The following is a 21,035-nucleotide window of genomic DNA, read 5'->3' on the forward strand; positions in this document are numbered from 1 at the left end:
ACGTCCACTGCGCATGCTACACTGTAGGGCTGTGCGATATACCGGTCATGCAGCATGCAATATTTGTCTAACATTCATTCACACATTAATCATGTTACAGTAATAAAAGTGACCTTCATATGCATACAATTACAAATCCTTCATAATAATTATCATATTTCATGCATTGTAATGTACACATAAACAATTTATTTTACATAGATGTGCAAGTCCAAATGTGACAAACTAAGCTTAAAAAACACTACAGTAAAAAGCGTGTGTGACCTCGGAGGTTTAGCACGCAGGACATCACATGTGAGTTGAAACACAATCTTATGTGATTGTGACATCAAAGGAAGTCGCCAGTTATTTAGAGATGGAACATAACAGCACAGTCACAAGTTATGTCATGTAAAGTCCCACGGGGGAATGGGAGCAAGTCATTGGATACGAGGAATCAGAATGACCTCCCACTCCAGAGCAGAGGGCTGTAAGGAAAGGGTTAATAATCATAATGCTTATTGACACTTATCATAGCACATTATGAAGGACTTATACGGTCACACATTATAAAACTTCTTATTTCTTTGCTAAAATGAAAGTCTATTATAATTCCCACAGTTGTGGGATATTATAATCCTTTCATAATGCATTGCAATGTGCTTCTACGTGATAATGAGTTTTCTGTGTTGTTCTTGCACATTTCTTTGGTTTTTAATTCACTAAAAGCAATTAATGAGCACTTAGAGTGACCTAAAACACATTATAATGCATTAGAACGCTGATTATAATTCATTAAAAAGAGGATATTGTATTACAACTATGGACATTATAATACACAGAGAGTGACCAGCTTTTATGATGTTTTATGATACTTAATGAGTCAAAATACAATATGTAATAATATGGTGAGATTATTGTTATGAAGCATTACGGACATTTATTTGTGCTTCGTGGCTACAATCATACAGCGCTATAAGCAGACAATAAGAGTTTTTAAGTATGTTTATAATGCATTATAGACATAGATATCATAATCAATAATACCCTAAATGCTTTTGAACATGGGATTAGTAAGAGCATTGGGTTGTTTGTTATGTGCACTCTATTTACAGAACCAATGTGCTAAACAGGGTTCAGGTGCTTGCCTGTTTTATTCAGAGTCTCGTCTTTAGAAAGTCTTTCAAAAGAAAAGAGAACAGGAAATGCAAAAGAAGCAGGAGGTTATGTAATCATGCCGTCTGGGTCAGCTCAGACGCATCAGAGAGCTTCCCAAGTGCAGTAAACAATGTGGGGAGATGTTTGTTTGGAGGATGTGTTTGTGTCCTTTCATCACCTTCTCCCTGATGGGTTGTGTTGTTTGAGACGAGGTCTCGGTGCAGGCCCCGCCCACATGAAGGCCCCGCCCACATGAAGGCCCCGCGATGCAAACAGAGATCTCCGGGAGGACTTCCTGTTTTCAGGGACGGTCGTGGCCGGAGGCTTCACCGTCTGCCTGTTTTTAAAGTGACATATACGTCCATTTGGGCTCAAGGATGAACTGATTAGAAATGGCCGATCAGAAAAAACATGTGTTTTGGTCATAACTTAATAATTGATATGCATGGCTTTTTGACACAAATGGACTGTACTTGACTTTGGTGGTGGAAGCATGTACAACCTTGAAGCAGTTTCCTGACATAATCATTCATGGACATAACATCAGATGTTCTAACTCTCATTTATGAAACACCTTTTCTTTTCACATTTAATCATCCTATCTGTGCCCCTCCTGCCTAATCTTTCTTGATCACGCTACAGGCAAAGAGCCTGATGATGATCCGGAATATTAATGCATCGTGTTCTCCCCCACACACACACTCCCCGTCAGGATTGCATAATCATATGATCTATGTTAGGACACATTATTACCATTTACATGACACATTTTAGTCATTTCCCTGACACCTCGTACACACAGCCTGGATAAACGGCAGCGTTATGCAGTCCTCTCATGCATCTGTTGAGATGATTTCACAGTAGCCTCCCTAAAGAACAAGCACATCCATACAGCCAAACAGTGTGTTTTGGGAAAATGTGTTCAATAGAAAATAAGAAATGCAGAATAATTCAAATGTTTTAAAAGCCACTTTACATTTGCTAGCCTGGGACCGCTTGGTCAGGGAAAGACGGTTTACAGAGAGCAGCCTGACTGTGGGAGATGGTAGGGATGCAAATAGCGGCCTCTCATATCAAAGCAACTCTCTCTGTATGCCGGGCCATCCGCCCACACCGCGTCCCTGAGGCCTTCTGTGGTGTCGGAAATGTAACTTTTCAAAGCAGGCAATCCAGCGAACACTCCAGGTGTACGCAGCTGAGGAAGGAGGCAGGATTTGCATTCTCTCTAGATCTCTTTTTTCCTTCTGCACACAACTACTGCTGCCTGTTCCCCGTGTACATGAGTGTAACGCCTTCAAGGAGACACCTTCTTACCGTTCTACGTTCTTTTTCACCATTTCTTCACGAACCTCTTAATTTTACAACGTATACTACTTCTGCCTTCGCTTCACGGCGATAAGTCAAGCACAAAAGCTGGAAGACATCAGTGGCAGTAACAGCTGGACATGCTGTGCCGTTTTTATCAAACACAAAACCCAGGCGGTCACTCCTCTTGGAAGTGCAGCCGCACTGTTTCTCAAAGCCCTTGCATGCATTTGCTTTTTTCTTTTCTTCCGGAAGTCATGAAATACTAAGTTAGAAACACAATGGGGCAAGATGGGGCCAAGATCAGGGCTACACTTTTGAGAATAATAACTATGATAATATATGATTAAAGCAAGGTATGGTAAAGCTTGAGAAACTACATGTACATAAAGAAAAACCCAGCCCAGTGTTTCCAAGTCTTTGTCAGCACTCGCTCCAAAAGTCATTGTCTCGGGCCAGAAAGTCGCCAAGTCGGCAACACCGACAGCCCCTTTCATAGCCACGCCCCCAAAATGATCATTATGAATGCAAACAACATACATGTGTATGTTAGGACTCACAGCTGTTCAGCAGCTTGTGGAAGACTCATGGCTCAGAATAACATGATTGGACCGGCTTTGATTCTTATTTGCATTTTTTTGTCAGATCATTTGATTTAATAATTGCTGTCTGCCTTCAAAGAGTATTTTTACAAATATAACAACAATGTTTTGGAAAAAGAACCCAAAGCTAGCTTTAAAGTGACATCAAACCGATTCCTATAGATGTAGAAGCCATAACAGAAGAATCAAAGGTGAGGTCGGCTCTGATGATCTCCATCTGGTTTAATAGTGAGAGTGTGACAAAACACTTCTTTCTCTTTATTTCACTAATATATACGTTTTTGGATGTGCATTCTGATTCATACCCGAAGTGTCCACAACTTACACTGGACGTTGTTATAGCTTATTGTTTTGTCGGCTTAATTCACACACAAAAATGAAGGTTGCGCTGCCAACAAAAAACTATTGTTTTTAACCATGTTGTTTACATGGAGTAAAACAGGAAACAAGTGGAAAAACAATACAAGTCAGTAGTCTCACTCCTGTATAGAAGGGCACCTGGTTGCAGGGTTGAGAAGCTAACTTTATACATGGAGTCGGTCCCTGTGCTTACTCACTGCTCACAGTCTCTTAATTCCTCTCATCAGAGGTTTGCTGAAGTGCATTAGACTCCCCGTTTTACCCCGGGGAATGGATTCTGTATTTATAGTTTACAGCCTGTAGGGATTTTATCCAAGGTCAGTAGTAGATTACCTATTTGGCTCATTGAGCCGTGCGCTCTGTTAGATCCCCTTTTTTAATGTGCATCTGTGATTGATTAAGCCGATGTCTTTCTGTGCTCGTGCAGACCTTGACTGATGCATGCGGAGAGCAGGAGGTATGTATGGTTAGCTCTTGTGCTGAATGTGCGATCGATGCAAATACTCCCCTCGCAATAATTACCTCATCCAGGAGAGGGGAATGCCTGAGGGTTGTGTGTGTGCGTGTGTGTGTGTGTGTGTGTGTGTGTGTGTGTGTGTGTGTGTGCATTTACCTTGCTCCCCGGCTGGCTTTTTGAGTCACGGATTGTTGCAGAGTGTCAACGAGCGTGAAGCTCCTCTTCATCAGTCTGCAATCGATGCTGATGGAGGAGGAGGAATGAAGGAGAGACGGACAGAGGAAGCAGACCGAGAGGCTGGCACATCTGAGGACTGAGTAACAGACGTCAGACACTTATAGGAGAATATCCTTTTTTGGATTTTTTAAATATTTTTTTTGTGATCAAATTTGTATTGATTTTCTAGATATGCATATAAAGAAAACATATGCACAATACATGTATATAAAGATACAAATGCACATAATCATACAAATAAAAAAATAAAAAATAACAATACGTATACCCACATATATCCATATGTGCGTATATACATATGGATATACGCACATACACATCATCATACATGCATGTACACATATATACACATATACACACACACATACACGCACATATATATATATATATATATATATATATATATATATATATATATATATATATATATATATATATATACATACATATATACACATACATACACATACATACACGTACACACACATACACACAATGTTAATCACCCCATCCCACTATTAGCGACATGAAAAGGAAATTCATTTTTATACAATCTACCGTAATACCGTTAGCTAAGCCCCGCCCCCCACCGCTGCCGTGGAGCCCACACTGTCACGAACTGCACTCCCTGAGGAAAGCTAAGTATCTTATATTTAAGGACCTTTTCGAGAGAGGCATACAGAAGGCTTGACAATATGTCTCTGAAGGATTTCTCCACGATGTGAAGGGGATTCATCAGTGGAAGCAGGTTACAAAGATAAGGATAGGAGCAACAGATCACAGTGTAAAGGTGGTGCACCACTTCACCTGGGGGTCCAGACAGAAGAACCCCAGCTCCTCTAAAGCTGGCTCTTTAACCGTTACAAGCATTAAGAAGCACAAGCACGTGCACACAGTCAGTGTAGCTTCAGTAGCAGGCGTTCTGACAGTTTGCGTGTGTGTGTGTGTGTGTGTGTGTGTGTGTGTGTGTGTGTGTGTGGGTGGGTGAATGTTGACATGTAGTGTAATGCGCTTTGAGTGGGCAGGAGACGAGACGGCACGATAAGAATGAAGTCCAAGATGAGTTCAAGATGAGCTTTCTACTCCTTCCTCTATCCACTGATGGCAGGAACTGTTCAGGTTTTCTGTGTTAAAAAACAGAACTCTTTCACTAGTATAAAGCAGCGTCAAGGCCAGTTCTTTATTTATTATTTGACAGTACTTTTACTCATTTGAGCATGGATAGTCGTTTGACGTTAGCGTTCCTTGACAGTAGCCTAAATAAACACCTGAAACAGATGGTGCATGGAAACTGGGATGGGGTCAAGGTCATCAGCCGGGGGTCACCTCACGTCTGACGCCAGGGAACACACCCTGTTACGTCTGCTCTCCCCGTACGACCGCCTGCTATCTCTCCACCGGCGCTCCGTTTGTTTCGTGGAACACTGGGATGAAGATCAAGGTGATGGTGATGGAAATAATGAAAAAAAAGAAGGATGGGGAAAAAAGAGAATGACAGAAGTCAGATGGAAAGAGATGAAAAGTTTCAAGTTCCAAATCACTGTTCAGAGCTGATGCCAGCTGAGACCTCACAGTGAAACACACACACACACACACACACACACACACACACACGCTCACAGTGACAGGTATGGGAGCTCGGGTCACAGTCGGGGTCCCCTTGTCACCGGCCAGTTTGGAATTGACACCTGATTGCTGTGTGATGTCTCTCTCTCCGTGTGTGTGTGTGTGTGTGTGTGTATTCATGAGTGTGTGAGCGTGAGTGTGTGTCTGTCTGTCAGTGTGTGTGAGATAGGAGCTGTCATTTCGGATCTGACCCCCACTAACCCTCAGTCAAACAACATGCCACTGTAATAGCAGCACATGTGCAGTCCAGAGAGCCACATCCATCACACTCTCTTGGAGGCTCAGCCTCACGGGCTTCAAGTGGCTGGCATCTCACTCCGACCCAAACCACTTCTTTTCTTTTTACTTTGTTTTACCTTTCTTTGTGTTCTTTGTCTTTGTAGGCAATTTATTTTACTCGGGCAGCACTTTACAAATTGTTTTCGATAGGCAGTGTGTCGAAAACAGTTTAGATAAATGTCAGTTCATAGTTTTAGAACTTTTGGAATTCCTACTTTCCGAGCCACTAACTTGAGGCCCTTCTGTTTCGGTTGTGTGATGGTTGATTCACTTCATCCGTGCCGTGAAAAGGAGCCGTCAATGTCGTACGGACGGCATTGCACAGTGAAAGCGAGGCGTATAGAGAACCAATCTAAAAGCCAATGATGCCATTATTCCATAGCCGTTACATGGCGCAATCAACATCGACTTCATGATGATTAGTTAAAGCAAAAACCTTCGGATGTGTAGACACTGCGATATAAGATAAGATGAATGATAATGTACATCCATATTAAATAGAATGAGCTTCTTTTTTTTAAAGAAACAAGGTCAAAGAGCCCCTTTAAAAACAGGGTGCGAAAATCCCCCTGCGCCTATTATCAGACAAAATACTACAACATATTATCTCTGGAACCACATGGTTGTTTAACTTCATTTAAATTGCTACAATCCCACAACCCTTGTGAGAAGATGCATCTGGTGGGCAACATGATTAAAGTAACCGTTAAGTTGAAGTATTTATGTAAACTACATTTTTGAACCGAACGACACAGTTCTTTGACTGAAACTCCTTTGAACACCCTAATGCTGTGTTCGATCATGATTTTTGTTGCAGATTCCGATTCTTTAGGTCATAATCTTCAAAAAAAAGCTGTCTTATTAGTATGTGGGCTGTTGTTAGGGCTCCATAATACAGTTTGAAAAACTCGGTGACCGCTCAAGGAGGCATTTTTGGGAAATCTTGCTCATTTCGTGCTGGATGATCTTTTAAAAGTGATTTTTTTTGCAGATATAAAAAAAAATTCCAAGACTTTGCTGAACAAATACATACAATAAACACAAGTATTGGAATTGATTTGGGGTTCCTACGACGACTCAAACAAAAAAAAAGTCTAGAACCAAAATGCTTTACCGTGCTTTAAGGGTTTTAACTGTCCAACATGTGCATGGAAAAGGAGGACAGGCACACAGAGCACATGCTATAACGTGTGTTTAGGTATTAGCGCATAACCTGCTGTCTCTCACGGTGTCTTCTAAAAGGTGAATCTCCCTCACCGCCCTTGCTTTGCTCTGACAGTGATCTCTCCACGCACTGCCCGTCATAAACAGGTAACGCTCCCCAGACGGCGGACGCTCAGTGTTTCTGAGACGTTTCACATTTTGAAAGAAGCGATTCCCGTGTCTCGGTGCTTATTCAGCACATAGAAAGCACAAGTCAGCTCTCGCTTATCAAATTGCTTGTCAAATTCACAAAGGAGAGCTGGGAGACTGCTGTAAGACAGAATGATATGCGGGGAGCCGGCTTCCTCTTTAAAGTCATGGGAGAGAAATGGTTTGCCCTTAAAATAAACCACCACTATGTTGAATGATGGAGGAATTATGAGTCATCAATATGGGCTTCTGACTAAAAGCATCTTGAACCTTTCTAGTGATTCATCTCCCGTTCTTTATTCATACACAGATATGTTCAAACCAACACCGTCATTGAAGTCTTTATTGAATTATTCCCCTTTCACACAGACATTTCTCAGCAGTAACCTTTTGCACAGAACATGCCTTGAACCATTTGTCATGTTGGAATTGGCTGCTTTTAACGTTTTTATAAAGTCAAATAAATGTGAAGGAGATTGGCATACATTGGTGCTGTAGCTAATGAAGGCAGCGGAAAAGAACTGGAGTGGTCCTTCCTTTCATCAGTAGATGGCTGTTCCAAGTGGAATCATGTGTGGTGGAGGGTGTGTGTGTGTGTGTGTGTGTGTGTGTGTGTATGTGTGTGTGCGTGTGTGTGCGTGTGAGAGAAGGCTTAAGCACTACCAGGGTGTTGTCATGCGTGTGTGTGTGTGTGTGTGTGTCATGCACCCTGCTAGCTCCCTTTACTTCCAGACTGCATGCTATCACATCTGTTCTGTAGTATAAGTGTGTTCCTCTCTCTGTTTGTGTGTGTGTGTGTATATATATGTGTTTCTCTTGATTACTTTTGTGTACAGAAAACTTGCATTATAAATGACAATTTGTTGATTTTAATAAAGAAGCAGCTGACCACTCCTCCTGTCAGACTATTCCACCAGGTACTTACATGCTCTCAAGTGCAGCTCATTTCTTCCATTTCAAACCACAGCGCGTGACGCACTAGTTGGACATTTTGGGAAATACGCTTATTTGCTTTCTTGCCGAGCATCAGATGAGAAGACAGATTGAGCCATTTCTGTCTCCCGAGTCATGAAATACAGCAGCTTGGTCAGTGGCCTTAGGCGTCAAACTGTGCAGTAAAACTACAAAGCCGTAGTTATGTTAGTCAGGTGGTGTGTGATAAAGACCAGGAAACACAGGACGTTGCCTTATTTTAATAATGTAGGTAAGTTAAGTTATGTTATGTACAGAACATAAAACACTTCACTTACATTGCGTAATAAGTTAACTGTATCACAAATACCTTTTTTTACATCCACTAGTCGGTTAGCTTAGTTTAGCTTAGCATAAAGGCCGGGGACAGAGGGAAAGGTTACAAAGTCCACTCAGTAAAACCTCTTCAGCACAGTCATGAACACGTATGTTGGACGCAGCGGGCTCCTCGAGTCCTGCCATTGGCTCGCTGTATCCCCGTTTACAGTCTTTGTGCTAAGCTAAGCTAACCAGCTGTTGCCTTATACTTACTGTGCGAGAAAGCAGGTACAAGTATTTCCCAAACTATTCGTTCAAGCAAATAATACGACCCAGAACTATTGACCGATGATGGTCAATGTAAGAATTGAAAGTAGATTTTCTTTTTTTGTCCAACATTTACCAAAATGTAACACACATGACTGTGTTGACCCAGTCTATGTGATTCTGCATTTGAGATCAATGTGCCTGTTCAGTATCTACTGTTCTCCTTTCCCTCTGTGTCATTGCAATATTCAGATACAGGCTTCACATAGGCGCCCATGCAGTGACATCGTTGCATGGCATTGAATGTGATCGTTTGTGTGTTGATGTCCACACACATTCTAAAATACAACAGGGGGAGTCTGTCACATGTTTCTGTTCAAGTGCTCTGCTCTTAAAAATGCTGCTTTTGTTGTTTTTTACAGCCTCTGCTTTCTCTCTGCTACAGTGATCATTTCCAAATGTTAACACAATGTCTCTGAGATGTACGACTGATGCTACTGAATGCACTGTTTCAAAGAGGGTTATGTCTTTTGATCCTAAGAGGTTTATCCTCAGTTAAGTCTTCATTTTCAACAGAGAAATAATCTTTTTTTGCCTCTTTTTTTTTTCAAAAGTCCCTCTTTTCTTGCTCCTTTACTTTCTTTAAGTGAACTCTTCCACAGTAAAATATTACTGTAAACATGTGAGGTGGACTTTGCGGTAATATTTACCCAGTCTCCATGTCAGTGTGAAGATTTTTCCAGAAAAAGGGGCTATAGAAACATGAATTATTGACATACTTTCTTATCTTTTGAGAGCATCTTTTGAAAGCTGTGTGTGTTCTTGATCACCATGTTTTCCTCCATCTTCTCCTTCTTGGTCCTATAGGTCCCCTTACAAAGAAACACACTGATGATTTAGGTGATAGTGACCGCACGGAAGACGAAGGTATTTTTTCCCCCCGATGCCAAACTGATTTGCATGACAAGGGAACCAAACTTACCCTTCCTCCTCCAATTTTTATCTTCTTTGATTTTCTTACATTTCTTGTCCTTTTTTTGAAAGTGATGGACATTTTCTTTTTGCTCTTTACTCGTAAACTCTTTTTGGCCTGGATGTGTTTTGTCCTTTTCAGCTTGATGTCTAAAGTGTACATGTTTACCACCATTCTTTAATATTAATACTGTAACATAGATTCTCTGCTTGGATTTGCTGTTTCCTTTCATTTCCTTTTCAATGTTGCATCCCACCAACAGATCAAGTAACTATTAACCCTTCAGCCAGCTCTTAACACATTTTTGCATGTTTTTTTTTCTTTTAATTCGTGTGGTATCAAAGTCTGATCATCCCCAAAAGATCAACTTCTGGCTAACTGGCTTGCAACTACACTAACACTTGGACCTGTTCACTATTTGGGCGTCAAACCAACAACCTTAGCATGTGAGGAGTCTAAAACAAGATGAAAATACTGGATCAATTAGTAAAATGCGCCTCTCTTGGCCGTGGTCGCTGTGTGTTGGTTCCCATCACTGCTGGCATGGTTTCCTCCTACAGGGCAAAGTCTGAGATAATTTACACACCAGTCTGTGAAGCTAACTGTCTGGTCAAACGCCCGCAGTGGCTGTTAGAAGTCCAAAGCTGCCAAATGACTTGTTGCTACACAAAATGTGGATTGCCGAGCACACATGACAGACTTGGCAATAATAAAAATAGCTATAATTTGGGCGGAGGCTGATTTCAAGTGACATTACTGTCATTATGGTTTCAAGTGATCATCTGGGCTCTCCATTTGAATGCTTGTTGGAGAACACACAATCAAAGCAGCATTTAAAAACTCACTTTGGTAATTGCGATGGCCCGCTCGTGTGGCTTCTGTCGATCCCGTGGTTTTCAAATTCCGAGGGCCGTGCTTACACAGCAGATTATTACAATTATAAAAAATTCACAAGGATCTCAGAGTAGACGGAGCTGCTACAGAGGCAGAACTAATCTCATTTGTTGAGTTAAATCTCCACAGAAGCAGAGTGTTGGTGTTTAACAGCCCTAAGCCAGGATGGAGCACCAAGTCAGGTCATGCTAGTAACATGTAGCATAGCTTACATAGAAGTAGTTATAGACTCTAGCTTCTACTTACATTTTATTTCATATTTAATCATTTATTTCAAACATGTAACAAATAAAAACAATTGATAAAAAATTAAATGAACAGTAAACATTTAGTGAACTCTTGATATACACATTATAATATACAATATAAACAAACATGTCAAAAAAGGTGATTTGAGCTCATTTATATGAGTCTTAAATTAAACAATAATCCCAACGTTGCTCAGAAATAAGGCTCCACAACTATTACTATGCTGCTCACCACCCACGTACCCATCCAGTCACCACTCTTAGCTTAAACAATTTCAATTGGTATTAAACAAAAACATCGTTCTTTCATTTTACTAATTATTATGGTTCATGGAAAACATTTTAAAAAAGTTGTTTCTACTTGTTCTGCTTTTAAAAACGTCCTTATTGTTTCAAACCATGATGTTTTCCTAACGCTAGCCAAGTAGCTATGTTGCATAAACATGGGGAAATAGTTTAATTCACAAACCTCACTACGTGTTTAATACTGCGACCGTGCGTCAGTGTGTGACCCGTTGGGAATGGGAACGCCGTGCTATTCATACACCTTCCCATGAGATCACGTTATATATCTGTGGACTTTACTCAATGTTTGGAAATAAAACACATGATATTTTTTTTCTGCACACATGCAGAAAGCCCTGAATCAAAGCTACAATGCAATAAAAGAACACATTAACATTTCCCACATACTGTCATTGCTTTGAAGGCATTTAATCCCAGGTGAGTCGTCGGCATATCCTGATGAACAGGAGTGCTAAAGGAATCCAGAGGATAGCCCCCAATACTATATTATATCTATATAGGACCACAACTCTGCATCGCTCCTCTTGGTATTTAAATGGAATGCTGTTTGAAAGCTAAGCCAGTCTGCTTGATGCCATTAATCTCAACAATACAAAAAGATGAACCTTTGCTTAGCTGCCATGAACAAGGAGTCCTTTGAAAAGTCATATTAGGAATAAAATGTCCTTGATAAAACCCTGAGATAAAGCCGTATCCCCTTAAGGCTGCTGGAGAGCGCCTTTAATGGCAGGCAGGAAGTCTTAATAAGGCACCTCTACTGTATAATGTGACGAAGTAAACAGCAATTACATCCAAATAAGACTCACAACCGTCCGGATCCCTTTGATCTGTGCCATTACGCTGTTTTTCTGGGAGCTCACACACACACACACACACACACACACACACCAATGCGATTAGAGAGTCACACAGATCTATTCAATGCAATCCCAGCAAGCTTTGAGTATTATCTCAAAAAAGGATGCAGGGCAGACAACTAATCCAGTTTAATATAGAGGGAAATATGCTTAAGGATAAAGATACACACACACACACACACACACACACACACACGCACACGCACACACAGAGTCACACACTCTATTGACCTATTAGGGCCGACTCTGATCAGCTTGGATTCCCCAGTGGTCCCTGATACTCTTAACCCTTGACCTCTTGTCGCCTTGTAGATCCAAACTTAAAGAGGACATCTCCCGATCGCTTCACAATCTCCTTACACTCAATAAAGTTGGTGTTTGTAATCCTTTTGTGCCGGGAATAGAGATGTAAACAGGAAAGTCCCCGAGAGCTGAGGATTTGTTCGAAGCTCCTTCTTTTTTTTTTTTACAGCGAATATTGGTTAAGAGTGGGAATACAGAAGTGGAGATGTCATGAACTGTGGTATCTACAAGGCTCATATAGGTCCCTGGTACCCTATATCAGAGATTATATGGCAATACCTGTGAGATATTAATCTTCCCAACACTATGGATTTATTACTCTGAGTGTGGAGGGCACAGGGATATGGATTTTGTGAGCATGAGGACAATTCTGGGGCGAGGGAAAAGATGATAAAGGAGAGTGTTTTACCTTGCTGCATCCAGCCCACACACAGGCTCCAGTTGGTGGCATTTCAGGTGCAGCTCCACCTATTGAGGCTTTACATCACAGACGGGAGAGTAAAAGTGACACCTCCTTTACCACTGGGCGTCCTACTCACCATCTTACAGACGAAGAGACACCAAGTGAGATTTGATTCAAATCCACCAACATGGAAGGATTTAGGCCACCTAAAACAAGTAGAAGAAAGCTTAACCAACGGAAGTGAAACCACAAACCACTGAGCCCAATGCTCTGCTATTGCTTTTGTGTCTGAGTGACTAATAGGGACCACAGTTCTTAATATTGGTCCAGTGCTGTGGGTGAGCGCTGCAGACACTAAACCGGCTGTAATGTGATCTTATCAGGTGACTCCTTGTCGGTAATGTACAGCCGCTGCCAGGTCAGTGTGTCTGACAACATCATGGAACCCTGCAGAGAAACATCATGTTCGTCTCTTCATCTTTCACTTGATCCCGTCGGTTTTTACATGAAATATTGCGTCACATTATGAAAATCAACAAAGTTTTCAGCCGTGACATTGAAACTCATTTTGCCAACGCTGAGCTACGCTCTCTGTGCTCCAACACAATACACTGTGACGGAAAAATTGCCCTTTACATTGAATTAATTGCATTTGCAGTAAGGTGCTCTTTGCGATGCCCATGACCCATGAAGTCCTGAACTTCAACAACAAAACCTCCAGACTGCTACACGTGCTTTATTAGACAGCTGACTCAACGGCCCACGTTGACCTCTGACCTGAGCCATGTTGCAAAGGTAAACCAAGGACTGTGCTACTTGTGCAACCCTGACTTCTACGTTTACTTTCCCATGCAACTCAATTCTCACTTATGTTTTGATGGAAAAGGTGCAGTTTAAAACACGTGGTTCATGTTTTCAACTAAAACCAACTTTAACATAACATTTTAGGTTGAGTAAAAACTTCAGGGTTTGGCTTAAAATAGGTTTGTGTGTCACACTATTTAAGTTACTGACGTAGAATAAGATAAGTTGCATTTGATAAGTTAAATCCTCGTTCCTGTGATAAGAAGTGCCATTGAGATCAAGCGTCTTCCAAAAACACGCTTCCCTTGTGAATGAACTGACCAAGCAGTTTCTTGGGAAGTATATTTACATGAAACTAATCGGAGCTTCCGTGTACTGTACTGTACTGTAAACCTGAGTTGGATTAAGATATTTGCAAGATGCTGGAGGGTAATCACGGTAAACCCCCATCAACATGAACTCGGCCTCGGGAAAAACAGTAATTCAGTCTCCAATTTTGGAAGAGGTCACTTGTTAGGATAATGTAATCATGGTCATGTTAGGGATTGGACATGAATTCCTAATTTTGCCATCAAATCAGCACGTAGATCCGTACATGTGCCATCTCACTCATACCGGTGGAAATGTAGACCACTCCAATGAGTAACTGATTACACAGGAGCGTCCCCTTCACCACTGGGACTCATTTTGGTTTCCTGTTGCTTTTCCCCCACGGCTTTGCTCGCTGCAGCCACGATGCCAACAGCACCTCTGCTCCTTGTGTCTGCTGGTTTGATAAGTCGTCTCCTCCGGCACGGGGAGGCGATACCGGGGTTGTTACAGCAGCCCAAGGGCATCTCTCAGGGTTCACTCAGAGAAATATGAAGCACCTGGATCTCTTTGATCATAACCTCTTCCTGCAGGAAGCGACGGCCTACTCCATGTTGTCATGGTACCTTTCCTCTGAGAAACTCTACTTCACCTGCTCTGAATGGTGGAATCACGGCGAGATTGCATCTCATTTCAGCTCCTCTCAAAACAAGCTTTCATCTTGCTGCTCGCTGTGGAGAAAAACCCTGGAGAACGTTGGACGTTCCCTCCTGTTTACAAACTCCTGTAATAAAAACTGGATTCATTTAAAGTTACTTCAAAAAGAAGAACAAAAGGACATAATTGTATTAGAAATCATGAGCGTATTGGATGTTTTACCTCACTTCACGCAAGAGGATGATGGAGCTGCAGTCAGCTGAATGAGGACGGATTGATAAGTTCGGGGAACGGGAGAGTCTGGTTTAGATTGTTTTTATTGTGTTGGCTCTGAGCCTTGCTGTGGCAGCCGATGAGCGATGCCAGGAAACCACACTGAGAGTACGCTTGATTGTATAAGTTTAAAACCTCAAGGTACAGTGTTTTCCATAAACAGCGGGACCCGTTTCAGTCAGTCAATCCAGGTAAATCCATCAAATGCTCAAACACTGCCAAGACTATTCCATCCTAACCTCACCTCATTACCGCTGACCTTCAGCCCTGAGCGGAAAGAGGCAGCCGCCCTGCTGGATGTGGCCCTCTGCAGCAGAAATGCATTTATTCATGTATAACCCATAGAGGAAACAGTGACACATCATCCAGCGCCGGCAGAGTACACAGACACGAGAAACCCTCCCCATTGGTTTCAGAGATAAATACACCGTTTAGAAATAAAGATTTGCTCAGAACTCAGCATCACCCTGTTCTTTCTCATCATCGTCAACGTCGACATCATTTTAACTATTACTGCTGTCACTATCATTTGCATCAACTTCATTGAGGACGTTGCATCATCCTCAGTTCATTGGTAGTTCATGGCTGCATGGCAGTCCTCATTGCTGACATCATCACGGCATTATCAACATCGTTATTAATTCCATTGGTTGTCATCACCAACATCAGCAGCAGCACCATCATCATCATCATCACGGTTGCTGCCTTCATCAACATTGTCATCCATACCGTTCTCACTACAGTCAGTGGAGTCTCGGAGCCTCAGAGTCTTTCCACTAACTGTGAACGTCATTATTAGACCGAGAGAGCATCTGCTGTAGAGCATCATAAGGAGCATGGGACACATTGCCTCATTTTACAGTAATGTTTGGGTTCTGCAACATCCAGACTTTCTCTCCTCAGCCTAACCACACAGTTGTGTTGAGGAAGTAGACCTCAAAACAAAATAAAACCATGTTGAGTTTATTTCGCAAAATGTTGCATGCATATAAAGAACGAGCGGAATCTTTACGTTTTCTGTGGAAACGAAAGTTTATTTTGAAAAACACTTTTCATGAAACGGCACGTTTAACTTGAACTGACACGTGACATCAAACATCATCTCTTCACCAACATCATTGGCATGATTGCTGTCATCATCATCATCATCATCATCATCATCATCATCATCATCATCATCATCATCATCAACGTCATCAGCAGCAGCAACATTGATATCAACATTCTCATCATTGACATGCTGATGATTTAAGCTTCCCATCCTCCTGCTACACACACATCTGCACTGGGCACTACACACACACACACACACACACACACACACACACACGCACACACACACACACACACACACACACACACACACACACACACACAGACACACACCGCTAGATAATCCCCCGACCTTTTTTGTCAGGCCTCTCTGGAAGCCTTCCAGAGGAGAGTTATGACGTGCCACTACATTGTGTCCGTTGCTGCTGCGACAGAGGGAGCAGAGCATCGAGGAGGGGGAACAAAAACACTACAAAGGAGAGAGGATGATAGAAGTGATGTAATGAGCTCTGCAGCGAGCGAGCGAGAGAGAGAGAGAGAGAGAGAGAGAGAGAGAGAGAGAGAGAGGGAAGGACAAGCAGGCTTTTTACCTACATGGGCCTCATTTTCATTTCCCGCTAGACTTCTGTTTTCTTTTACCCCATTTCCTTTTGCCAAATTAGTTTTTTTAAGGCTGTATATATATATATATATATATATATATATATATATATATATATATATTGCATACGCTCTTAGTAAGATTTTTTGCAATTGTCCAGTATGTAGACACCCTGTAGCATTTACTTCTTACCTCCAGTTTCTGCTGCATGATGTCCTGTTTCCTCTGAAATGAGTCATCATTAATCACAAGGAAGGGGAGTGAAGGGTCAACCCATCATTTATTTGACTCTCCTTATTATTCTAATACAGTCTTGAAGTCCTGGTTTCATCAAACTCATTATTCAAACCCTTTTCCCTTTATTCAAAAGCATAATTGAGCCATATCGCAGCGTTTGCCACAGTGACTGAGTTCCTTCAGAGCTGTCCCTGAGGTGGAGACATTATTGTGTGTATCCACTTGAATCACTCACTGTGGGGACACTCTCTTACTCCCCCAACAACTGCACATCTTTTCCCCTCTCTTGTCTCAGAGGGCAACGCTTTTTTTATTTTCCTGCTTGGTTAATTTTTAATTCCGCCCAGACTCCCTGATCTCTCCCCGGACCCGAGTCCCTCAGTGGTGAAACATCAGTGGGATAAACGATGTGTGCCGCTGCATGTACTGATGGAGATAGTTAGGCAGCCGGATGAAAAGCCTCGTCGTCTCTGAGATGCAGCAGATGAAAGAGAAAGCTTGTTTTGAACGTGGGCGGCAGCGGGCCGTTACATCTCTCCACGTCCATCCTTTCCGCTCGCGGTCCGGCCCGTGTTAGAAGCTGGAGCTTTTACACGCGGCCCTCCTTTCTTCCACTCTAATCAGCCAGATGCAACTCCTTTTATTGCGGCTAATTCTGCCGCTAACAGCAGCTTCTCCTTCCCTTGACCTCCTATTTCTCAGATGCAGCTGCACATTCACAAACGTCCCCGCGGTAATGCAAACACACCTCCAGCTTTCTTTGCGTCATAAGTAATGTTCGTATGACAACTCATCATCCGGCGCATATTTTATTTAGCTACTGTCTAATTACACTCAGATTTATGGAAATGTGAGCGCAGTAATTCCAAAGCTGAATCAACATCCTGTCCTTCACATTAGCAAAACACTTCATAATATTCAAAAAGACAAGTGTCCCATTCCGTTGTTAGTTGTGTTTAATTCCCTGCTGCCAGTAAGAGCTCATGTGTGTTTATATTCACAAAGCTGAGGCATACGCTCCCTACAGCTAAACAACCACCAAGCGCAGACCTGAATCCAAATTAAAGTTTCAATAAAGCAGTGCTTTTTCATAAAAAATGCTCCAACCTATTATGCCAAAACATTTTCTTTGTATTAGATTCTCTTCCAGATTAACCGCACAGGCTTCACCTCAGCACGGTGTGACAGTTGGGATTGCCACTCTTGCATGTTGACAGTCCATCGCCCGGAGGAAAATTAAAACCCGGCTCTTTAAATATCCTGTTTCATTAACACCTATATGGATTTAAAATAGGCCAATAAATGAATCCCATTTTCCAATCACCACGACCATGTCACGGCCTTCATGTAGAACAAAATGAGTGGTTTGATGCCTCAAACTAACAAGGTCTCCATGTTAAAAAGCCAGTGTGCCAAGATTACTCAGGAAAAAAAGAAAAAAAATTAAAGAGGTGGCTAAAGCCCCCTTAAGTATTGGAATTTCATCTCTGGCTGTCACCTTCAATCTGTCATCTAATCAGTCCTTCTGCCTTCTCCACCTCCTCTTCCTCCTCCTCCTCCTCCTCCAGACATTAGGGAGAGTGGAAGCCCTAAGCCGGTGATGGTTTTCATCCACGGGGGCTCCTACATGGAAGGAACTGGGAATATGTTTGACGGCAGCATCCTGGCCAGCTATGGAAATGTGATTGTCATAACTGTCAACTACCGGCTGGGCATCCTAGGTAAGGACCTGCTCTCTGTTACGTTCCATGTGTGTGATACTGGTGTCATGTTGGAGCCCGGCTTTCTCTCTTTGGCCTTCCTTTATTGCTAATCACATTACTTAGGCCTTCTAGGGATTCTTTCTTTCTTTCTCTGCGTCACTATCTTTTGGTGACTCCACGTGCTCTGCTGGTATTCTCCTGTGACTTTAGCTTAGCATGAAGGCTAACCTAAGAGTCTTTCTTTCTTTTCTTTCTTTCTTGCTTTCTTCCTCTTCCTGTTGTTCCTTCCATTCATCGTTGCTGATTCCGTGTGCTGCTGCTGGTATTCTCCTGTGACTTTAGCTTAGCATGAAGGCTAACCTAGCATTCTGTCTTTTCTTGTTGCTGGTGATATTCCAGAGAGCTCCGTTTGGTGTGATTGTGGTTCTTGGGGTTTTTCTCTAGTTGGTAACAGGCTCAAACTCAACGTTGTTGAATAGGGTGCAGACACGTGTACACAAAGGCTGACATCACATCATGCAGATGTAGCGCTGGCATTTGTCCTCTTGTTTGACAGTATGAGGTAATATTGGGAAAGTACAGTCTTAAAAATAATGTGTCATCTTTTTTTCTTCTCCATTTCTTCTCACCGTCAGTTAAGCAGATTTTATCGCACATTTATTTTAGTTTTTTTTATGTTGTGAGCATAATGCTACTTCAAAGCTATTATATAATGAAAAGGTATTTGTCAGATGTTGATCATAATGTGGTGATGTATTACCTCAGCTTTCATTTTCATGACAGAATGTTTGCTGGATTGTCATGTGTTTCTGTACTGAACACTTCTAATGCAGAGCTGACACTTGGACTCATTTGACCATTTGACCCAGTTACCTTTCATGCATCTATTCTCCCCGCCTCCTGTCTTATACTTCTGTTTGCCATGGCAATGTCCCTCCTTTTTTCATTTTCCTCCTCATCTATCTTATCTTTTCTCATCAGTCTAATTCCTAATTCCTTTCCTCCAGTGTGAGGATGCTACCCAGAGGGCAGGGATATATTGCGACACATGACGGAAACGAAGGTTCGCTGCCTCCGTCCGAAATGAGATTGTGCCGTCATTTGTTTGGATGGAAGGAACTGATTCCATTTCCACGTTGTTTTGGTTTCTGGGCTTTTTCTTTCTATCTTATTAAACTATACCAGAATAAAGATAAAGGGCAATATCCACCTTTCACTCATGTGAAATACCTTTTGTCTGGGGTGTGTGTGTGTGTGTGTGTGTGTGTGTGTAATAATGAACATCCAGGCTATAAAGCGATCCTTTGAGATGTTGATATCAGGCACAGCAGGTAATACTCACATTAAACTATATGACCGTTTCTGTAGCCATGTACCTACATAAACATGAATGAACAGCTATTTAAAAATGAAATGTCAATAATTAACCAAACATACCCAATGTGAATTAGCTGGTTTCAGCTTCTGACGTGTCAATGCTAGTTGTCTGTGTTTGATCCTCATGAATTGAATAACATTTGACAACAAAAGCGTTTTAAATAATTCAAGTCATTTTTACTTCTTTGTCACGTTTTACTGGGTTACTAATGAATTGCAGCCGAATCGCCAGGGAAATGTGATGGCAATTAACATCCAATAGTTTGCAGGAACACGCGATGCTGACTTGTATTCTCTGGTGACTGGCTTGTAAATTGATTATAATAGAATAATTCATAGATTGATCAAAAATGGAAACAACATTAATTTGGCAGACCTGGCATGATATTTCTGTGGGAAAATGCTGTTGTGAACTGAATTGTCAGCGCCGTGTTTTCATTCCAGATATTCAGAGTAAAAGGTTCACCAATGGCACCTTCTCATTATGTATTAGAGCTGCCGTGGCTCCTAAAAATACAACAAAACTGCTTTGTAAATTCATATTTAGTATTGGATTTTGTGTAGCGGTTTCACAAACACGTTTTAAATGAGTCCATGGTCCATGGGTGGTGCATGTATCAGAACGCTTAGGGCTGCTGTTTGCATCCCGTGTGAATGAAGTACTTCATGCCTAAAGATTACCAAGTAGTAGTTTTGTTGCAAATACTTTTTTTCTGTTTAGTTTTTTTGTTTGTCAACCGCGTGTTGATATCATTGTAACACTGTGACCGTTAGGTCGAGAAGAAAATGTGTTTTTCCTGCAACATATTTGAGTGGAGAATATTTTTTTAGGGAAAGTAAATGCTAAATCAATTCCATCTTTTAATTATGTTGGCCATGCCAGGATCCTCAGGTCTGCTCTCTCTGGTACTGATGCGAGCTCTAAATGCTGCAGGCCTCCTGGTTTTGAGGGAAACTGTATCCCTGCTGGTTAACACAAGGCCCCGCTGTTTGCGCTAAGATTAGACTCTATGTGTTTGTGTTTACCCCCCTGGCAATGGACAAAAGTATACGGCTTTACCTCAACGTGATGGTGTGTATGCGTGTGTGTGTGAGTGACACGGAGAGAGTGTGTACTCAGTACTCAGTGTACGACTCATAACCGCTGGGCTCCGCAGTCAGTCATCCACTCTTTAGTAAATATT

General features: G+C 41.8%; 1 protein-coding gene across 2 annotated transcripts in view; it reads left to right on the plus strand.

Moving 5' to 3' along the window:
• nlgn1 (neuroligin 1) overlaps positions 1-21,035 on the plus strand; it is a gene marked incomplete at both ends in the record, with an annotated part of 265,253 nt that overhangs the window by 77,285 nt on the left and 166,933 nt on the right. Inside the window, 2 exons of one of the 2 annotated variants that reach the window (XM_079221171.1) lie at positions 9,721-9,780; positions 18,340-18,492. In XM_079221171.1, the coding sequence (XP_079077297.1) occupies positions 9,721-9,780; positions 18,340-18,492 (213 nt within the window). The remainder of the gene's footprint in view (positions 1-9,720; positions 9,781-18,339; positions 18,493-21,035) is intronic. The other variant, XM_079221172.1, reaches the window with a different exon arrangement.

The sequence above is a fragment of the Taurulus bubalis genome (assembly GCF_910589615.1).
Source record: "Taurulus bubalis genome assembly, chromosome: 7".
Classification (NCBI taxonomy): Eukaryota; Metazoa; Chordata; class Actinopteri; order Perciformes; family Cottidae; genus Taurulus; species Taurulus bubalis.